At 40.9% G+C, this 20140-nt stretch overlaps 2 protein-coding genes across 2 annotated transcripts; one reads left to right on the forward strand and one right to left on the reverse strand.

Annotated features, from left to right (window-relative positions):
• Window positions 1-3451: 3451 nt before the first annotated feature.
• ndufa8 (NADH:ubiquinone oxidoreductase subunit A8) lies at window positions 3452-9763 on the reverse strand. The gene is made up of 4 exons (XM_069673579.1): window positions 9588-9763; window positions 8300-8463; window positions 5406-5571; window positions 3452-3945 (listed from the first exon to the last, which is right to left on the reverse strand). The coding sequence occupies exons 1-4, from the start codon at window positions 9633-9635 to the stop codon at window positions 3808-3810; spliced, it is 516 nt and encodes a 171-aa protein (XP_069529680.1). The 5' UTR covers window positions 9636-9763; the 3' UTR covers window positions 3452-3807.
• A 324-nt stretch (window positions 9764-10087) lies between these two features.
• morn5 (MORN repeat containing 5) lies at window positions 10088-19799 on the forward strand. Its single transcript, XM_069673909.1, has 5 exons — window positions 10088-10134; window positions 10230-10377; window positions 12773-12884; window positions 13200-13331; window positions 19687-19799. Exons 1-5 carry the CDS (start codon window positions 10088-10090, stop codon window positions 19797-19799), a joined length of 552 nt encoding a protein of 183 aa, XP_069530010.1.
• The last annotated feature ends 341 nt before the right edge of the window (window positions 19800-20140 follow it).

The raw sequence follows: 20140 nt of genomic DNA on the forward strand, positions 1-20140 counted from the left end.
ACTGTATATATAGATCGACAACGCGTCTCCATCTGCTCCCCTTGTACGAAATAGATGCCAAAATAGCCCCTGTGATAGGCGCTGCCATCCTGCGATGGCTAGGTCATACGGAGTCAGAGTCTGCGCAGTAGAGATCGGCGAGTGAAGCGGCCGCAACCACTTCCGCTAACCCAAACACACACACACACACACACACACTTAACTTACCAAAAAACACAGCAAGGATCCCGCACGCCGGCGTGTTGAACAGCAGAATAGCTTCTCTGTGTTGGTCTGAGGTTAACGTTCACAGGTACGGAAACTTCAATGACTGTAGTGATTGTTTTAGTTACGTCTCCACTCGCGGATCGTCCTCCGCTCTGCTCACCCAGAACTGATTGGCTGCAGGAGCCTAATTTGTCAACAGAGCTGTCAATCATCATTTTGACAGCATCAAATCACTAATTAAAAATAAACTTGAACTTGAAAAATGAACACCTGGACGTAAATCAGCATGATAATAACTAGCTATAATGACAGAAACCATGTTTGAGAAAAATGTATTGGGTGTGTATTTTGATTTTATAGTTTGACTCATGTCCCATCTGTTAACATGGAGGAGGCGGGTTTTATGACTTATACAGCAGCCAGTCAGCAGGGGGCGCTCTAAATGTTTTGGCTTCACTTTAAGGGAGCTGTCATGTCGTCCATCTTTTTATACAGTCTATGGTTAAAATATGTAATAGCAATGCTGAAATTAGCTTCAAAGACATAAATATGCTAATGAAAGATTATTTCCTTATTTCTTTTTTCTGTCATTATCCTCCCTAACTTTTGGAAAAAAGTGAGATGTTGCATATCCTCAAGGACAGGACAGTAAATTAAAACCTTAATTCAAGAGACTTTTTTTTAACAATCATATGTGATTCAACACATGCGCTGCTGGATCTCTTCTATGACGAGTTTACATTCAATAAAAGCATAAATTTGCACGGTACAACACATATGTTTGCTTTCTCAAAATTCCACTTAGACTGTCTGTTCGCTCAAAATTTTGCAAGATTGATACGAGAAATCAGGTGTCAAATTTCACCGGCGCTCAACTCCTGAAAAAGCAGCATTTAAATGCTTTCCAATTGAAAATAATTTGGGTCCAAAATGTACAAATGTGGGGGTTAGTGGGCCCGAATAAAACCTAAAGTTTGCATAAGAAAACCTGACAGGCCTCCATGAAATCTCACTCTGCTGAGATGTTCTGTCTCAGTAAGTGTGCCTCCATAGCTCTTCTCAAAAAACACAAATATTACAAATGTCTCCTGTGTAAGCAACATATGCATGTGTGTGAGTGTGTTACCCTTTTGAAGCTCTCCGATTATTAATCTCCAAGAGTGGTGGCTGCGGACGTGGTGATGGTACTTGTGGCTGTGTGTTTTATACATAGAGCAACCTGCATGGCAGTTCAAAGCCACCCTGTGCAGTATGAGGGGATAAGAGGAGACATGAAAGCGGCACTCAACGACATGTACAGTCTAAAGATCACAGAGCGAAATGGCAAAGAAGGTACACCAACGTAAACAAAACAAACACTACATTTTGTTAAAGCAAGTGCACCCACATGTTTGGATGCAGCAGACGTCTCGTGGGGGAGAAGCGCACTGTGGTGCTACTTTTAAAAGGTAATGCACAGGTAATGTATTCAAGAAAGTGGAAATTTAATGTCCATTTTCTGGAGATTTCAGACAGTAATTTTTAATATATTTGTAATTAAAAAAGATGCATTTTGCCACAAAACTTAAATTTAAGCTGAAACTGTTGGATGTTGACTCTCAACCTTTCGTGAACTGATGGAAAAAAACATCTACCAGCTTTGACAGCTCGTGCTCATCCCTACTTCAAACATTCATTTTATTATCTCAAACCTGACACTGAACAATGGGAATATTGACAGTCGTGTGTTATGAACAAGCCGGGTTGTTTGAGTATTTTACCGCATCGGGCTCCCAGGCGGGCTGTAGCTTTGTGAAAGCACTGTATTGTATTTCTTTCCTGTGCCAGAGCCCGTTTTCCTGTGGCGGTGCCGTGTCAAACGATGACCCTCTGCTTCCTGAAAGTCGCATGGAGACGGGCCTGCCACGAGCCCGGGGGCCTCACCGCCAGCCACTGAACAACCTCAAAGCCCCCACTCCCTGTCTGCATTTAAGTAAATCCTCACCTTGCATTTTTAGAACTCACTTTCTCCTTACCTCTTCTCTAATTTCTCTCCCTTCTTCGCCCTTCTTCAGTATTTTCATCTTCACCACCTCCCGTCTATCCTCACCCTCTTCTCCTCAATGTTTCCCTCCATCCACACCTCCTTCCCTCCCCCCCCTTTTGTCCCACCATCCAGGTCAGAAGAGGGTCCGTCAGGCGTTTCCTGTGCGAGCCGCAGGTCCAGACCACACCTTGTGAAGGGGATTTCTGCAACTGCTGTCAGTGACGCCCTTCAGAAACAAGGAGACAAGCACCCTCACGTCTGCTTCTGAACACACTGAAAATATATGGTTGTTTTTGGCAATTAGCTGCGACATGCCGCGGGATAAGCAGAAAATTGTGGGAAAAATGTTGAAAAAATGCAGAATAGAAAACAAATGCGACTGGAATTGTATCAACGCTTCATCTAGAAATCTATTAATCATAGTGATCGTCAGCTGTTGACCTCACTTATAGGTCACGTCTGTGTTTTTGTGCATTTAAACAAGATATTTTTACATCATATGCAAACATCCAAGGGCCAAATCTCTGCTTTGGAGTCTGAGAAAGCTGTCAAATCACTGCATTGCTATTGCTAAAAGAAATCCAACACATGACAGGGGTTATAGAGGAGAGAGTCAAATCAGGACTACTGGTTTAGTTTCCGCTTGATGCTTTTGCAATATCGTCTCTGTTACATCAATGGAAATACAGCATGTTGAGGAGGATAAAGTTTTTAAACAGCTTGAAAATTCCCTGAGCTTTCCCGGTAACTTGAATGCATCACCCACATGATAGTTCAGCTTTGATCTCGCTGGTACGTGAGTGTGCCTGTGCTTGCATTGGCACAGTCCCCCATGTTCCACAGGCCAGCATGCCTTTCAATTGGCTCCTCATCTCCTTCCACTCGAGTTCATAAGCATGTATGTGTGTGTGTGTGTGCAGGCAGCAATAACATACTTTGCTGTGCATCTCCCTGCAATGACTCCTCCAGTCTTCTTCCAGTCCAGGTCAGAGGCAGGAAGTGAGCAGGGAGAAAAGGAGGAAGCAGAAGCAGCTCTCTCTGGCTGCAGGTAGTGACCCTCGACCTTGACCTCTGACCTCAGCCTCCATCAGTCTGACAATACGCACGCTGACAAAACACAGATGTGCAAACACGCTGGTGTTGCCAACACTTTGCTGATATAGAAGAAACTGCTTGAAGACTTTGATGGATGTAAATAAAGACATAAAAATCCAGAAGTATAATTTATTTTTTTATTATTTGACAACAATAATAACAGTATGTTGCATTTGTTCACTCGTTACATTTACAGAAGTGGTCAGGAAGGCTGTATGGATTTATGGACTTTGTTCACACAATCATCCATCCTTCCCTCCCTAATCAAGCTGTTTGATGATGCTGGAGGTATGGCTGATGAAGAGACTGTTAGCACATGAGCCCTGCCCAAAAAAAACAACCCTCAGACTTTACAGAAAGGCGATGAAGCCGGCCTCCTTAATGCTCCTGTGCGCACATGAAAGTTTACACCCAAGTGGTCGAACTGGTTTTGGACAGAGCTCATGGCTTTGGAAGGTGACTGACTTTCTGGAGCAGCCTCACCAGGTCCAGAAGAATAACCTGCTGCCGTGTTTGGCAGGCTCAAGTTTACCCTCGATGGCCGGGTTGGGCTCAGGACGGGGCCTTGAGTGGTAGGGGTTGTCAGGGATCGGCCGGGGGGTCGACACTTTGGTCACCTACGAAGGAGAAGGAACATCAGTGACATAATTTGCAGACATGCAGGGGCATTTTAGCACACTGTTCAGTCTAAGTGATGCAACATTTAAAAGGGGCTTGATTCGTCTTGAGCTTTAAATTAATAGAGCGGACATGAAACCTGACAAATGAAATTTCTCCTCTCTATTCCCCTCTAACTCTTGCATACCCTCCCTTACATCATGACTTACATTGTCTCTGTATTTCTTAAGCCACCTGATCTCACATCCTCTCCCCTGCTTCTTCCCTCCTTGGCTGTTTCTGTATGACTTCTGGGTTCATTCTCTTCCTCTGTCCCTTACATGCTTGTTTCTCTATATTTCTTAGCCTGAACATGTAAGGCTCTCTCCTCTTCAAGATATAATCTCAAAGATATTCATTTAAATAAATGTCTGTTAAGTCACCATCTATCGCCGAATGAGCTAACACAATGGTGATTGAGCCTATGGCGTACTGATGAAAGCCTTTGCTTTTGCAGTATATAGTGTTATTACAGACTGGGTGTTTGCGGCGACATTCACGAAAAAAAAAAATCACAAGCAGCGCCCAGTTAGTGACGTGTTTTCCATCAGCCAGCAGTGGTTGGTCTGCCAGAGAGGGGAGGCGGAGCTAAGCGGCTGCTTTTCCGGTCTCTGCAAGTGTTGCGAGTAAACAGTAATCTACTATGGCTGAACAAATAAAGAAAAGATGGATGACTACAGATACAACTTCAAAAATAAGGGAAAATCCAAAGAAAAAGAAACAAATTCGACGCTCAGATGAAGGCAAACAGTCTAAAAAGGAAAGCGACCGTCAGCGAGGAAAATCAAGAGTTACAACGAGAGCCAACCGTGGACGTCTGCTTATCTGGGACGTTTGCGCCCGCAACTGCCTTTTATCGCCATAAGGTGCTGCCAAATTGAACGAAACAGAGAACTTCAAGATTATAACTTTAACACCTTTCAAAATGTACTTCCATCTCAAACTAAATTCTTTATTTTTCGGGAGCTCAGCAACGAGAGAAACTCAACCAAGGACATTTTTCATTGTAATCTGAATTCAGATTTCTGATCTTTTGTCTCCTTGCTCCTCTGACTTAAATCCATGATTAGCAGTTCTGCCCTGTGACCGCAAAATGGTCAGAGAGTTGATTCAAATATTCTGAAGTGTCTGTTGAAAGACTACAGAAATATACGTCCAAAATGCTATTGTCAAGATTTGTCTTATTTTGATTGCTGCTGCCCTATTAGTGCTTGCTAGCAAGTTATAAAAGCCCCTTAAACATTTAATGAAAGAAAAGCAACAAAAAAAACATGATTTTTCTACTCAAAGCCGCAGCTGAGTGAGACTTCTATGCAGATGCAATCAAAGCCTCTTGCACAGCCCACAATCAGCAAGAATAGAGCCCATCAACCGAGCAGCACACATTGTGAACGCACAGTCGCTCCGTCACAAGCCTCACCTTAGACAGGTCTCCCAGCTCAGGTCTCTCCCACCCGAGCTTATCAAGGACGCAGCTGTCGAAGGCCTGCTGCTGTGTGCGGCACCGGCGCAGCTCCGTCAAGTTGGAGTAATCCAGACAGGTCCAGTACTCGGTGAAGGACTCGGCACAGTTTCCCTTGATTTGCCTGCAAGGTGCAAATGAAATATTCAAGAGCAAGATTAAATTGGACAGAGAAATCGGTTGTGTATGCAAGAGCTGGAATTCTTCCTCTTTGAAATAGTGAGAGGAAATAGAGCCAACATTTAAAAATCCCAGGAGCTGAAATACTTAATTTTTTAACAGTTTATTATATGAACTTAAAATACGCAGTCAAAAGTTTTCTGATGTTCCCATAAACAGAAGTATCCGAACAGGTCATTTCAATTAAGTTTCCCTAAAAGGTGTCTGGCAGTTGCCACAAGCGCCTCAGAATCAAACCAGGTCCCGGCTGTAATTACAGCTTTGCTCAAATCTCTCCTCATTAGAATAATTACAGGTGTTGCTTTTTCACAATGCGTCTCAGTTTATCTTTGGGGCGAGCGTGCTGGTTGTTTGTGTCAGCGTGAGAATTAGAGGTCCAGAAACACAATCTGTTTGAAACACACACAAAAGCACCTCAGTTGCTGGATGGGCAACCAAAGCTCGGTCTAACACGTTCAGTAAACACAGACGCAGCAGTTAGGAGTGACAAACCCCAGACCACTTCCTAAAATAGCCCCCAAGGGCAAGTTCACAGACACAATAGCCTCTGTACCTTATTTGTGTTAAAAGTTAACAAGCCCCGTTTCTAGTCCTCATTAAGTTTTTTTTTTTTAAAGGAGCACAAACAAACAATATTAAAATGTTTTCAACATCATGTTTTATGAATCACAACTTCAAGATAACAAGCGTTTACCAAGAATTTGCATCAGGGGCTAATCATTGTGGGTAAAATATTTATTTGACAAGATACCAATTACCCCAAAATACCCTCAGCTGTAAGACAAGTACTCTAACAAAACTGACTTTCATGATGGTAAATAGCTTATGCGACATCAGCATCCTCCCAGAGAGGCGAATGTGATCAAAGTTAGACCAGTAATGTGTTGTGGCTATTTTTACTTCCTTTACAATCCACTCTTTTATCTCATAAAGCACAAACTCTTATAAAAAGTGCAGGGGTTGTCTTATATTGTGATGCACTGATGCAATAGCTGGATCAGGTATCATGACAATCATGCCATACTGGATGAAAGAAGGAGAGAGCTACCCCATCTGCATGGAGTTGTACAGCTACGTGCAGTATCTGCATAGCCAATGTTTTGAGGAGTTCCAGTTGCATTGTAAAATAATAACATAACCAACTTAAACTTTGCACTAGTTTGTGGCTTATTTGTTCTTCGTGGTTTACATTTTGTTTATCATTTTATGCACTTGCATTGTTTAAAACTGACATTTAAATTCCTGAACAACCTGCAAGTTGTTGTTTTTTTTTGAGGGGAAAGCCATGTTTAAGCCAAGCCTGATGTTGCCATACACATACAAGAATGACCGAGGTCTACACAGAGGAATACAGCTTATAACTTAAACACTGAAATTGGATTGGTTCTTCGTATTGTCTAAAACCAGGGGTAACGAAGTTTTGAGTATCTGTACTTTACTTGAGTATTGTCACTTTTACTCCACTACATTTGAAAGACAAATATTGTACTTTTGACTCATTTCTATGAATGTTCTCGTTACTCGCTTCTTTTGCTCTGAAGTCAGCTGATGAATTTTCTCTTCTTTTCTAAAATCCGAAAGACATTAAACTGTGTTCGTGTAGTTTTGCGTGCGGTTTGTCTAAGTGGTGTTGCCGTACCTGTACCTCACGCGTCTCCATGGTTGAACGTAGAGCAAACGCAGAGCAAACGTCACTCACATCAAGCAGTTCATTTAGTGCTGGTAACGACGGCAACGGCAGAGAAGGAAGACGATTCACCACCTGAGCACCCACGGCCATATCTTTAGCCCATGGTTGAGGTTTTTTAAATGAAGAATGATTCGTATCTTTTTAAATGTTCTCCGTTTACCGCGCACAAACTTCATCACGGCCTACAAAAAAAGTAGATTGAATACTTAAGTATTTTTAAAAGCAAGTACTCCAGCGCTTTAACTTAAGTAATAATTTGACTGAGCAACTTTCACTTGTATTGAAGTAATATTTGACCAGGAGTATCTATACTTTGACTCAAGTGATGAAGTTTTGTACTTTGTCTACCACTAATACTCAAAGCCCAGGTTTTGTGTAGCATTGGGGATGAAGACATTGGATCCGTACATCCCTTTACCATGCTTAACAATCACACTGATAAATGTCTGGTTCTGTCCTTAGATACCCCGATGACTAGAGTGTTCATGCATGAAGAAAAGCCCTTCTTCTTGTGTTCAAAAACCTTTTAGTTGTCACTCAGGTGTTCCCATTATTAAGATACACTTTGGTATATTAAGAGCACTATATGCAACATTTCCATTCATTCTCAGAGCCAATAGTTTAGTGCATTCAGTAGAAATTGTTCATGGAGAGTCATTTCAGATTAATGTATTATAAACAACTCTTCTAAGTCTGGACCAGAATCAACAGGTTATCTTGCACCCCACTCTTCTTCTATGCATATGGTCACTCACCTTCACCCCAAATTTTTCTCTCTCTGCTGACCGCATGGATTTATTTTTAATAACGGCAAGACTTTGACATCCTTCCTCTTAGAACAAATAAGTTCTGACCTTAATGTTTCTATTGTTAAAAAAAACACAATTTGTAACCTCTTCTTGGATGGTTGTTTCAGACGTCGTGTCGACTTACAACAGCAGTATTTAGCATCAGAAATATTGTAAACCCAGATGTGAGTTACCTGAAGAAGTTGAGTGCACACTCGTTAACTTTCCTTCCTTCTTCTAGACACTTCCTGGGGTCTTTTTCCTCCCAACGGCAGAGCATGAACTCCTTGTTGGGTTTGTCACACTGGGAGCCATAATGGTGAGCAGCAGCCTTCAGAACTGCAGATGACACATTGACCTGGAAAAAGACAGAGGTAGACACTTGTAAACAATGAGAATTAACTACCAAGTAATATATTAACCAAGCTATAATAACATTAATTTTGTGGTACAGGCGATGATAATGTTTGTGATGCCTGACACACTTTTGCTCCATTAAAAGGGGCGAAATATTTTGTTTTATTAAATGTTGGGGATCAATTTAAAGTGAAGAGAGAGAAACATAATGAACACGAAACTTGTGTACTTAAAAGACACAATAAAAATGGATTGTTAGGAGGCATCTATGAGGTCAAAGCTCTTTCTTGGAACACAACTTTTTATCTTTGGTTTACTTTTTGCCATTCCTTGAATAATCAACTACAGGAGTGTTACCACTGCGTGGATTGTTTCACAAATATCATTAAAGCAAATACTAGTCTAACACACAATCAATATTGAGCATGTGTGAATAACATAAATTATAATTGATATACTTAGATGTTTTCCTGCATAATTTCTAAAAGCAGTACAAAAACAGGTGTACTTGAAATATAAAAAAACCAAACAAATAAACAAACAAACACACAAAGGTACCAAGTTGGTATTATGAGGTGAAGGCATTATGTAAAAACACTCAAATTAGGCTACTACTTTAAGAATAAAACTAGTACCTGAACGCATTTCGATAATGAGCTTATTGATGCTTACATATTTGCTTTGGAAAGACACAAGCTTATGCCAGCTAACACCAAGGACAAGTTCAGTGTGCCAAATAACACTACTGCTGACATAAACTGGTTTTAGTGGCAGCTAATGTGTAGTTACTGTCACTGCAGAGGTAAATGAAGGAAGTAATATGAACTATAAAGACAGCGTTTAAACTTAAACGATGATATCCTACATGTTGTGATTCCTCTATCGATATTTAATTTTGTTAAGACGGATATCACAACGCCAGAATAATCACACCCTTTAATTCCATTCAAAACTATTTGCCGGTGGATGTGGAGTCAACGTATGTCTCGCTTAGTTTCATCACTCCGAAACCAGTAAACTGCTAAGAATGGATATCTTCTACCAAACAGCAGCTAGCATGTAGCTGTTAGCAAGCATGTTCTATCTGGCTATGATATTCATTGTTAAACAATAACCGATGCTCACCTCATCCACACTCAGCTCCTGCAGAGTAGGAACCTCCAGCGTTGGCATGGTTGTGAGTATGTACAATAAAACAAACGCAGAGAATCAAAAACCGTTGCTGAAAAACATTCAAGGTCCTCGTCTCTAGGACGAGCGACGAGGCCGCGTAGAAGGTCAGTTTACTGCGCCTGCTGCTGTCAGCCGGGAGGCGCGTTCTGATGACGCAGCCGGTAGAGCGACCACAGCCGGTGCCACTGACGCATGCGCAATTAAAGGGCTATAAAGTCTGAAGTTAATTGATTTACTACGTTTTATTTTTAAACTTTTGAAATGACAAAACGGCGACGAACGACCCATGGCGTTTTATGCTGACAATTCAATTCACAATTTAAGTTGTAGCTTCTGGTTTGACTCTGTGTTGCCACGTTGCCATGGTGACTGTACACTGAGCCATTGCTATTTTGCTGCCCAGTCGATATTAAACCCATGATTTTACGCTTTTTCCCATTATTTTGAAAAGAATGGATATCGGGGAAAGTAGTTACAAAGGAGGCCGAAAAAATGGCAGGTAATTGAATATGTATGTTTTATGATCCCAAAGATAACAAGATAAAAGTAAGTAAATCCCACTGATTCAAGCTGTGTGACTTTTCTCGCATTCAGAATGGATGGAGAAGGAGAGTACACCTTTCCCACAGAGACTAAGTATGTGGGAGAAATGAAAGACGGGATGTTCCATGGCAAAGGAGTGCTACACTTTCCAAATGGAAGTAAATATGAGGCCACCTGGGAAAACGGCAAAGCTAAACAGGTGATCTGTTGCGTGTATGTAGGCATGTTCCTGCATGCATGTCAGAATATATGCATCCACCTTTATGACTCTGTGTGTTTCATATTGGTTATAGCTGATATTACATCTGGTGTCTTTTAGCAATCACTCAGCAATATTGGGGCAGTTATTAGGTTTCTCTCTTTTTCCCTGCATGAAACTACACCCTCTCCTGCTCTGATGCTCAATTTTTCACGGGCTTTTGCCACAACAGCGATCACTCCCAATTATTATCATCATTTGAGCTGCGGTTCATTTGAAATGATAGCAGCTCTAAGCCATGACTAAACTCGGCCAGGCTACACTGCACCTGCATCCATGCCAGGCCTTGACAAACGGTTTCCATTGAAAACAGACCTGAACCATCCAATAAAGTCAGAAATTCAAACTCTGGAAATAATATCTGGTACTTACACCTCTCCCTTTAAACTCTAAGACTTGGTTTTTCCCAGTCCGCTTTAATAAATATAAGTAATAAGTAAATTAATGTATAAGAAACTGTAGAAAATATTGTGTTAGAAAATGTTTTACGAGTAAATGTTGCATTCATATATTTAATCTCAATGCTCTGCTATATTTAAACTTCAAAAAGAGATATATAGTGATACTGAAAACAACAAACATTAAATTAAAAGTTTTTACTGCAGACTTAAAGCTGCTGTTAGGAACTTTTGGTTTGTAATGATTCTGGCGCCCCCTGTGGACAAAGCCGTAATTCTTATCTCTTTGCTGATTCTGTCCTGTTCATGCTTAAGTGGTGGTTTTTAACAAAAAATCTCATCCTGCTTTCTTTAACAGTCATATGCATAACTCACTTTACATTTTTGCCCTGGAAAATGTAAACAAAGGCAGCATGCAGTCAATCACTTCGTCTGACACCTACCCCCCGGCAGCAGTTTCAGGCATTAAGAATATCTCTATAGAAATAATCAATTTTGTCGCTGATGGTCTGTTTGCTTTTGTAGGTCATACAAAGACATCAGAATTAATTTTAGTCTGTTTTATAACCAGCGAAAAACTCCTCAAAGGAGCTTTAAAGTGATAATCTTGAAGATCTTTTGTTGTCTTTGGCGGCACCTATGGCCCTTACGGTTGTAACTCTTGATATTCCTCGCTGACGGTCGCTTTCCTTTTTAGACTGTTTGCCTTCATCTAAGCGTCGTATTTGTTTCTTTTTATTTGGATTTTCACTTCTTTTTGAAGTTGTATCTGTAGTCATCAATCTTTTCTTTGTTTGTTCAGCCATAGTTGATTACTGTTCACTCGCAACACTTGCAGAGACCGGAAAAGCAGTTGCTTAGCTCCGCCTACCCTCTCTGGCAGACCAACCACTGCTGGGTGATGGAAAACGCGTCACTAACTGGGCACCGCTTGTGACACCCAGTCTGTAATACTGCAAATGCAAAGGCTTTCATCAGTGGGCCATAGGCTCAATCACCATTGTGTTACCTCATTCGGCGATAGATAGTGACTTAACAGACATTTATTTAAATGAAAATCTTCGAGATTATATCTTTAAGTAAAAACATTAACAAGGCTGCATTCCAGACGTGTTCTAATACTGTGCTTTCTGCACTAAATGCAGGGGCTTATGGGAAATTTTTAAGTAGCTAAAGAATTATTTGTTTGCTCCATAAAGAAGACAAGACGTGTTATTACACCAGTCCCAATTGGAAATCCTCCCCTTTAATTATTTAAATTATAATTTCTGCATTTATCATTAGAACCGAAGTGAACATGTTGTAAGATGTATGCTTTTTTTTTTTTGTATCAGTGCTTAGAAGCACACACACACACACACACACACACACACACACAAACACACACAGAGTCACTTCAAAATACAAAAGGCACATTTTTCCACTTTCCTCCAGTGGTTTATAAATCTGTGCAGACATCTTTGGTTTTATCTGCTGAGGTTTAGAGATTTCCATCTCTAAGACTTCTGCCTTTACCCAAAGACAATGGAAGATAATTTAAAAAGTTTTTGTGGTGCTTAAAGCACTGAAGAGCGACATTTGAAAACCTCAACAGCAACTTATCTATCCAAGAAACCATGTCTGGGATACATAGTAGCATAACCCCGAGACCTCGCTTTCAACAGTTTTCACTAGAGCTACTTTCTGCCAAAGAAATATCCCCGAGGAAAACTGTCAGGAAAACAGTGAGGATTTTCTTGAGCAGCATTATTCCTTCCATTGAGTTTTTTCAAATGTGTTTTTCTTTTACTGCTTTGACGAGCACGAGTCAGAGCAGTAAAAGAGACAACAGTAGAAGTTAGTGGAAAAGAATGTTGTTGTTTTTTGTAATTTGTCTGAATTGAGCCATTCGCAACTTTGATTGTAAAGTGAGTTTTATCGTTTTGCTTTCTCTCAAGGGCTCGTTTACCTTTGCTGACGGCCTGCAGTACCAGGAGACGGGCTGGGACTACTGCGATGGTTACGACAGGCGCTTCTACAGCGAACGGTGCAACGGACTCAGACCTGCAGGTTGGAACACATGATGTGTTCGCTCATTTGGTTGGGTTCCAGTGGTTTCATCTCTTTCCCACTCGCAGACAAACACCCTAATATCAATTAGCTTTAAAATATTGCAATCCATCTCCCTGATTTAAAAAGGCTAAGCTGAAAAAATGATTTAGACACACCACTTAGGGGACTTTAGGTAGTATAAAAGGCTAACATTTGTACACACACTTGGAGTTCAATAGCCTTTCCTCTAGCTTATAACAATGCCTTGTGTAAGTCGTTGTAAACCACAGGAAGATTGCCCTTTGATACTAAACATTTGTTTTGTTCATACAGGAGAATCTCAGCTCACTGATCTGCATCCGCCACGTGTCCTTCCTGATGGATGCTACGATTGTGGAGATGGTTTCTACGACCCAAATACCCGAGTCATCACTTCCTACACTGGCAGATTCATCAGGAATGCAGGTGAGACAGGAAATATCCTGTTATTTTCACTGTTGTAGCCCTGCGACACTCAATATTACCGGCCCATTTCTTTCATAAGGGTGATCCTTTGCTGCTAAATATTGGAGAGCTTCTAACCTGGACATATTCTGCAAACTATGTCCTTACTGTGAGGTGAATAAATAGATATTATTTGCTGCAGTCCACAATCCAAATATGAAGCAACAAAACTATAACATCATATCAGAATCTTTCCTCTATTTCTCTTCAGTTTCTGCTCACTTGATGCCAGATTGGCTCCATCTGAGTGTTGAGTAATATCCAGGCATCTTAGCCTGTTCTGCCAAAGCAAATTAGAAAGATGAAAGTCAAGAGCAAACACACATTTTCATTTCAAATTAGGGGTACAAATTTTCACGTCCAATGACGCACCCAGACGTTGATAGATGGCCGAATGTTGAATTTATTTATGCAGTGCCTAAAATAGGCAGCGCAGGCTTTTTTGCAATATTGTTCAAAGGTTCCAGGAATCATTCCGCTTTTTATTTAGGATGTTTTCAGAGCCTGCTTCAGTGTATTTACAGAGAACATGAAATTGCAGCTATGGCCAAGCTGGTGGTTTGTTTGTGTGCTTCCATATATAGCGATGAACACGAGTTCAGTCCTTGTTAATGTAGATGTTGGAATTACTGTTATCAAAGATGTCACTGTGTTATTTATTTTAATACTGAATCAGGCCTGTTCATCAGCATTATTCAAGACTGAAAAGCCTTACAATCAGCTGAATAAGTCCTGAATGAGTCACTGCTGTTGACTTGTTATACAGGATGCTAGCTCTGTGTAAAATCATTTCTTAGTTGTGAAAAAAAGCCTGACTAAAACACGCCAAAGCTTTTGTAGCCTATTGTTTTTTAAAGGCCTTTATCTTTTCTATTTAATAAAAACTGCATCTCTGAACGCATACAGTTTGTCCATATGGGAAGGATTTAATAACAGTGAAGTTACGGAGGGATGTTAAATGGATTATCCCTGGATTCTCTGACGGAAGATCATTGCTACAAGTCATCTGATAAGCTCGCTTCCATAGCCTGCTGCGGTCAGGTTTTCTTTCTGTTATTGGTAAAAAAAAAAAAACAACTGGAAAATTCAAGACACATTTTTCCACTGAGCGAGTGTCTATTTTTCCAATTCCCGATTTGAAGCGAATGCAGTCTGTCAGGTGTCCGGATAGGAATTCCCAAATTCTGACATCCTCTGCTCGTCATGTCTCCTGTGATTTTACATCAGCAGACTCTCTGCAGGTTCTGAATACATAGCTAGCTTAGGTTTAGTCCTCTGTTATTGCAGTGCATTAGGGTGTTTTACACGTGCTTCACAGTACATAAACACAACTTTAATCAGAAGTCCGTGCATGACAATGTTGTGCAATCTTGCAGGAGTCTTGTAACTTTGCGGAAAAGCAGGAAGCAATCACATCACGCTACTTTTGTCTTCTTTCATCTTTAAGGAATCAGGCACAGTGCGCTGGATTCTCATCTGATGATTCCTGAATCTATTCTAGTGTGCATGTGAATTCGATTGACCTCTTTTAACCTTACAAACGCAGACATGTGTCAAGATATGATTCCTGGCAGAAGTATAAGGTATGACTAACAAGCTCCTTAAGGGCAGAATATCTGTATTCAGATGAGCTACTTGCAACACAACACAGATTAGTTCCACTGGCACACACATCTCATTTACATATGTGGAGATCCACATCCTCCCCACATGTCATCAGCATGTGTTTGAGGAGGATAGAAATATGTTTTTGCCTTGATGCAGGTCGTTCATCATCATAATAGCTCTGGTACTGATCAGCTAATTGAAAGACACACACAGGAAGAGAACAAGGGAGGAAGAGGGGGTTTTCCAGCAGTACTCTGACTGTTTTGATTTTAGTAGATATGGGGTCAAATAGGAACTCTTTAATTGATGTGTTCCCCTTTATGTACAGGTATATGGGGACGTATGCTGCATATGTAGCTAAATCCTGTATGTGTGCTCCCCCTCGTCTTGGTGTACACTCCTCAAGAAGAATGCTCCTGTATCCTGTGTGGATTTATTTCTCAATCCCCGGGAGGTGAAGGCACATTTGTCAGACTGGGTGTGAAGACAGAATTTATTGCCTCATGGCTTCCGCCCAGGATGAGGACCACAAGGATTAGGGGACACAGGGAAGACCCTCCCTCCCCAGAGGGGACGTTTGCTGCAGCAAGGGAAGAGGAAGGAGCTCCCCATGTAGCCGTAGTCACAACTGCTGGCTGTAAGACAAGATAGAGCTGAGACACATATCTGGAAACGTCGCAGAAGTGATGCGTATGGAGCTGGTTTAAACTGCACATGATTCAAGTTTTACCCCCCTTGAACTGAACATTATTGCTAATACGCATCATGCTAAACCAAAACAGGCTTATTGCAAAGTCCTGGCCTCCTTAGTTACCGTTTCTAACTCTGACAAACAATCCATCTTGGCGTAGCGCCATGCAGCAAAACAATGGGATCTGTTGCTAATATTCCCCGAGAGGTTAAAGATTATTTCTGGAGTAGAACCGATTTCTTGTCAGCTGCGTGTGTGCGGGGATATGTCAGAAGTGCTGGTGCACCGTGTAGAAATGTAGGAGGGAATGGAAGGTGGTGAGAGTGAGTGTGTCCTTTGGGATTATTAAGTGGGAGCCGCCCACCTCATGACATCCCTGCAGCTCTACAGTGATCCATACTGCAAGACATGAAACCCAGCTTGGATTAAAGTGCTTGCCAAATAAATGTAATGCAAAGAATAATAACAATTGACTGGCTTACCCTCTTAATGGCTTCCTGTGCGCTTTAGGAACTAATGCACATCAACACTAGCAAGTCCTGCATACACGCATGAACATTTCACTTTACTCAGAGGTTTTTGGGAAAGACCAGGAAGTTTTCTGACACATTTGTTTTATTTAATCAAACATAAGAAATACCAGTTATTTACATAGTCATGCTTTATTTCATATCTAGAATTCCAACTTTAAGCTGTTGCTGATTTACAGGATTTGCCGCCTTTGAGGGGCATGGAGTGACATCATCAACCAAACCTATATTTGGGGGATTTATTGTTTATGATTTGAAATTATTCAGGTGTGTTAGTCAGACAGGTGATTTGTATAAAAATGCAATGCACAGACGATGGAAAGAAAGGACTCTCTGAGTGTGTGTGGCTGCGCGTTGAGGAGCATTCAGGGCCTTTGTTTCTCAATGATGTTCTTTCCAACCTTCTTTGTAAGAGACGAATCTCTACTTTATTCCGACTGCAGTTAATCACTAGGTTTTGCTGGTTCTCCTTAGATCATCTCTCGGGTGGGTAAACCAGGGAATCTGAGAGGAAGAACAAGACATTGTTAAGTAGCATACAGGATGCTGCGCTCTGATTTTAAAGATGGCCTGTGCAGCCGATGTGGCTCGCTAAACTTTTGCAGTATTTTGAGGCAAAATGTCAATGCATCAGATGTGGTTTTACATCTGGTTTGGATTGAATTAGGATGGCTTACAGGTACAAAGTTTGATTCTGATGCTTTGTTAAAAAAAGGAAGGAACATCTGCTGAATTAAAATCACAAGCACGATCAATGCACGATAAACTCAACTAGTAAATAGAACTGAATTTCATTAAGTTCCTTTTTACAGCAAAAAAAAAAGCTTGTTAAAAAATAAAGTTCAATGATTTTCATTTTTATTGTGACGAGAGGTCATTACAACAAACATGTGCTTCGACTTACTGCCCCGTCACTGTGTGACAGTCAACCAGCATGGCTTAAATAAAGCCAACAGACTGCGACACAATGAGATGATTACTGTTAAATCTGAAACACAAATCACATACTCAACAAATAACTCTGCGTCCGCCTGTCCACAAACTTCCACAGACGCATAATTGGACCTCATTTGGTATCCTGATCAAGATTGTTACTTAAGATTGAAGGTAAAACGTAAAACATGTGCATCACTCTATAAAGTTGTAATTAAAAAGAATGAGGAGCGGGATACATAGGCCACATCTGCACAATCAAATCTCCACCACTGACTGATTGAGCGTGTTCTGGTGAAAACAAACACACACATGGTCAGTTGTGTATATTCTCTCATGGCAACAGACAGCAACACTCTGCAGCAGCAGCAGCAGCAGCAGGATCCATGTGCTGCCATATTGTTTGTAGCACTTTCCTGTTTCTGGACTAACCGCTTCCCTTTGAAACTCGGCGCAGAAAGAGCTCCACACTGAAAACATTCCTGGGCCAAGGAAAACACCTCTGGTGACCGAACCGCGGCCCCTCCCTTTGTCCCCGTCCAGCCGAGGTGTTTCACAGACAGATAAAATCAGCCCGGGGGGCCCTGGGGAGTGGAATGTATCCTCACTGTGCCTTTCCTGAAACTCTCATTTTTTTTAAACATCTTTGAGACAAAAAACAAAACCAGGATTCACATGTTAATCCTTTGATCTGTGACAGATGGATTAATAATTTTCAAAGATCATTATCTCTATTTCAAAGCTAGAAACAGGAAACCCGCTGTTTTTCTGTGATGTCATCAGGAAACAAAACCAAGGGTGTTCGGTTTGCACTGAATTGGAGACAGATGACTTAAGCATGAATTTATGAATGTTTATTTCAGCTTCAAATTAAGGCAACTTTGATTTCCTCCACTTGAAACCCACACAATTATATAATATTAGCACATATGATCCCAAGCTGAATAAGTCAAGCTTGGTGTCACCATGTAAAAAGGGCTGGTTGTCACTGGACCAGGTTTACAGTTTGTCACATCCTCACAGGGAGTCATCGATTTAGTGTTTCTTTTAATACAGAGCAGAATGCAGTCATCCCTTTGATACAAGAAAACAGCTTTTTGCTTTCGCTAATTATTATTGCCACAGTGTCTGTCTTCATATGTGGGTGTGTGTGTTTTTCTGTGCATGTGTGTGAGTGTGTTAGTTCACAGCCATTAGCCTGGAAGGAAACACTTTCCCCTCTGAGTGTATTTTAAGGATTAAGGTAAACAGACTTTAACAAGGTGCCATTATCGCTTCCACACTCTCTCTCTCCTGTGTACAGGTTGTCCATGCAGGTTTGAGATGTTGTCAACCAGAAAACAGTTTCATAAAAAAGTGTGGTAGTAGCTGCACTTCACTGAATATTAAGGTGATGATACTGGGATTTTTTTCCCTGAAACATGCCTTACAAATGTGACAATATCCTAATTTTATTAATAGAACCATTAACAATATTGCTTGATTTATTTATTTCTGTTTTTATTAGTTAAACTGCAATATTACGTTAGAAATTATCATAAGATTCATTAGGTGGGTCTTTATGTTAAATGTATTGTAAAACCTTTAATCTCAAACATGTCTTTCTCTCTGTACTTTGAGGGAAATTTCCAGAATATAGCAGCCACCTGTGCCAATTACTATGACTTATATCCTGAATTACACGCTACAACCTCAAGAGGAAAATATCCCAATCTAGTTATCATTAAGACAAGTTGTCGTTTGTGGCTAATTGAGGTCAGTTGAACGTAATGGCGCAGCGACGTAAGCTAGGCTTCAATAATTACCTTCTCCGCTAACAACTGCGTCACAAAGACTGGTTGAGATGTTTGCATGGCAGCTGTCCGCGTGCCCGAAGTGGTAAATTGACCTCGCGCTCAGAACAGGTAGAAAGGAGAGACAAGAAAGCAGGAGGAGGTGTTTTTTTATACTTGAAGTGGCTGTTAGTGTTGACGCCCATCGCTGGCAATTACCTACAATCACTCGGGAGAGCCACAGACCTGCTCCTCGGTACAAAAGGAGTCCCGCGTGCCGTGGAACCTGCGGGTGAGGCCCGCGTGCTGCTCAAGTGCGTGCAGCTGCGGGCGCTCCAGAGACGGCTCACTTCCCCTGCAATTAGCTACTCGTTTCAGTTTTAACAATGAAAAACTGGTTTATTCTCAGCTCCTCTGGCAGTCGTTTCGGTTTAAAAAAATGGCGTCCATTTTTGGGGTTATTATTTATTGGTGTCTGAAGTGGCTCTGAGAAGTTATTTTCTCTTAATTGTGAGGCTTATCTTGATTTGACAAATTTACCCGAGACCTGAATGGCACTTCACTGCTGCAGCCTCACATGCAGAATGACCTGTGGTTTAATTATGCAGCCTACGTGTTATTAGAGATTTGATTTGAACGCTTTAAGAGAGTTTAAACAAAACAGCTCCTTTCAAATACGGTTTGTATATCTGCGTACAGGCCAAACGTAAAACTTTTACTCCGCATTTCCCCTAAAAAAAAAAAAAACACTCACTAATGTCAGGTTTTTTTTCCTCCTACAGATGACTCGGAGCATGAGTGGATTGTGCGGACTTGTCGGAAAGCTTGGGATGAGGCTGTTGGCGTTCATCCTGAGAAGTCTGTTCCAAACAAACCCGAAGAGAGCAGCAAGTGATGCCTGTTTTAAAGATCCGCCTTTTAGCATTTTATTTGATGCGACAGCCTGACTAAACTAAAGGAAATGTTGACTATTTGTTTTTGTTTTTCTATTATAGCTACTATGCAGTCTGCTTATGTACAATGACAGAAAAGCCATGTGATGTGATAATTTTCCTTTTTAAAGCTCCCTTGCTATATACATTATAGATGTTATCACTGCATTTCCATGCATTAATCTGTAATTCCTATATGTGTCTACATGTGTGTAAGGTTTTAAAAGTAAGAGTCTTAAATTGTTTGATTTACAAGCAGTATATGTCCCAGCTTTCATTTCATTTATTTAATAAAATAGATCTT

The sequence above is a fragment of the Semicossyphus pulcher genome, unplaced genomic scaffold, assembly GCF_022749685.1.
Source record: "Semicossyphus pulcher isolate SPU_LCO1_2020_fin unplaced genomic scaffold, fSemPul1.0.p SCAF_22, whole genome shotgun sequence".
NCBI classification, from domain to species: domain Eukaryota; kingdom Metazoa; phylum Chordata; class Actinopteri; order Labriformes; family Labridae; genus Semicossyphus; species Semicossyphus pulcher.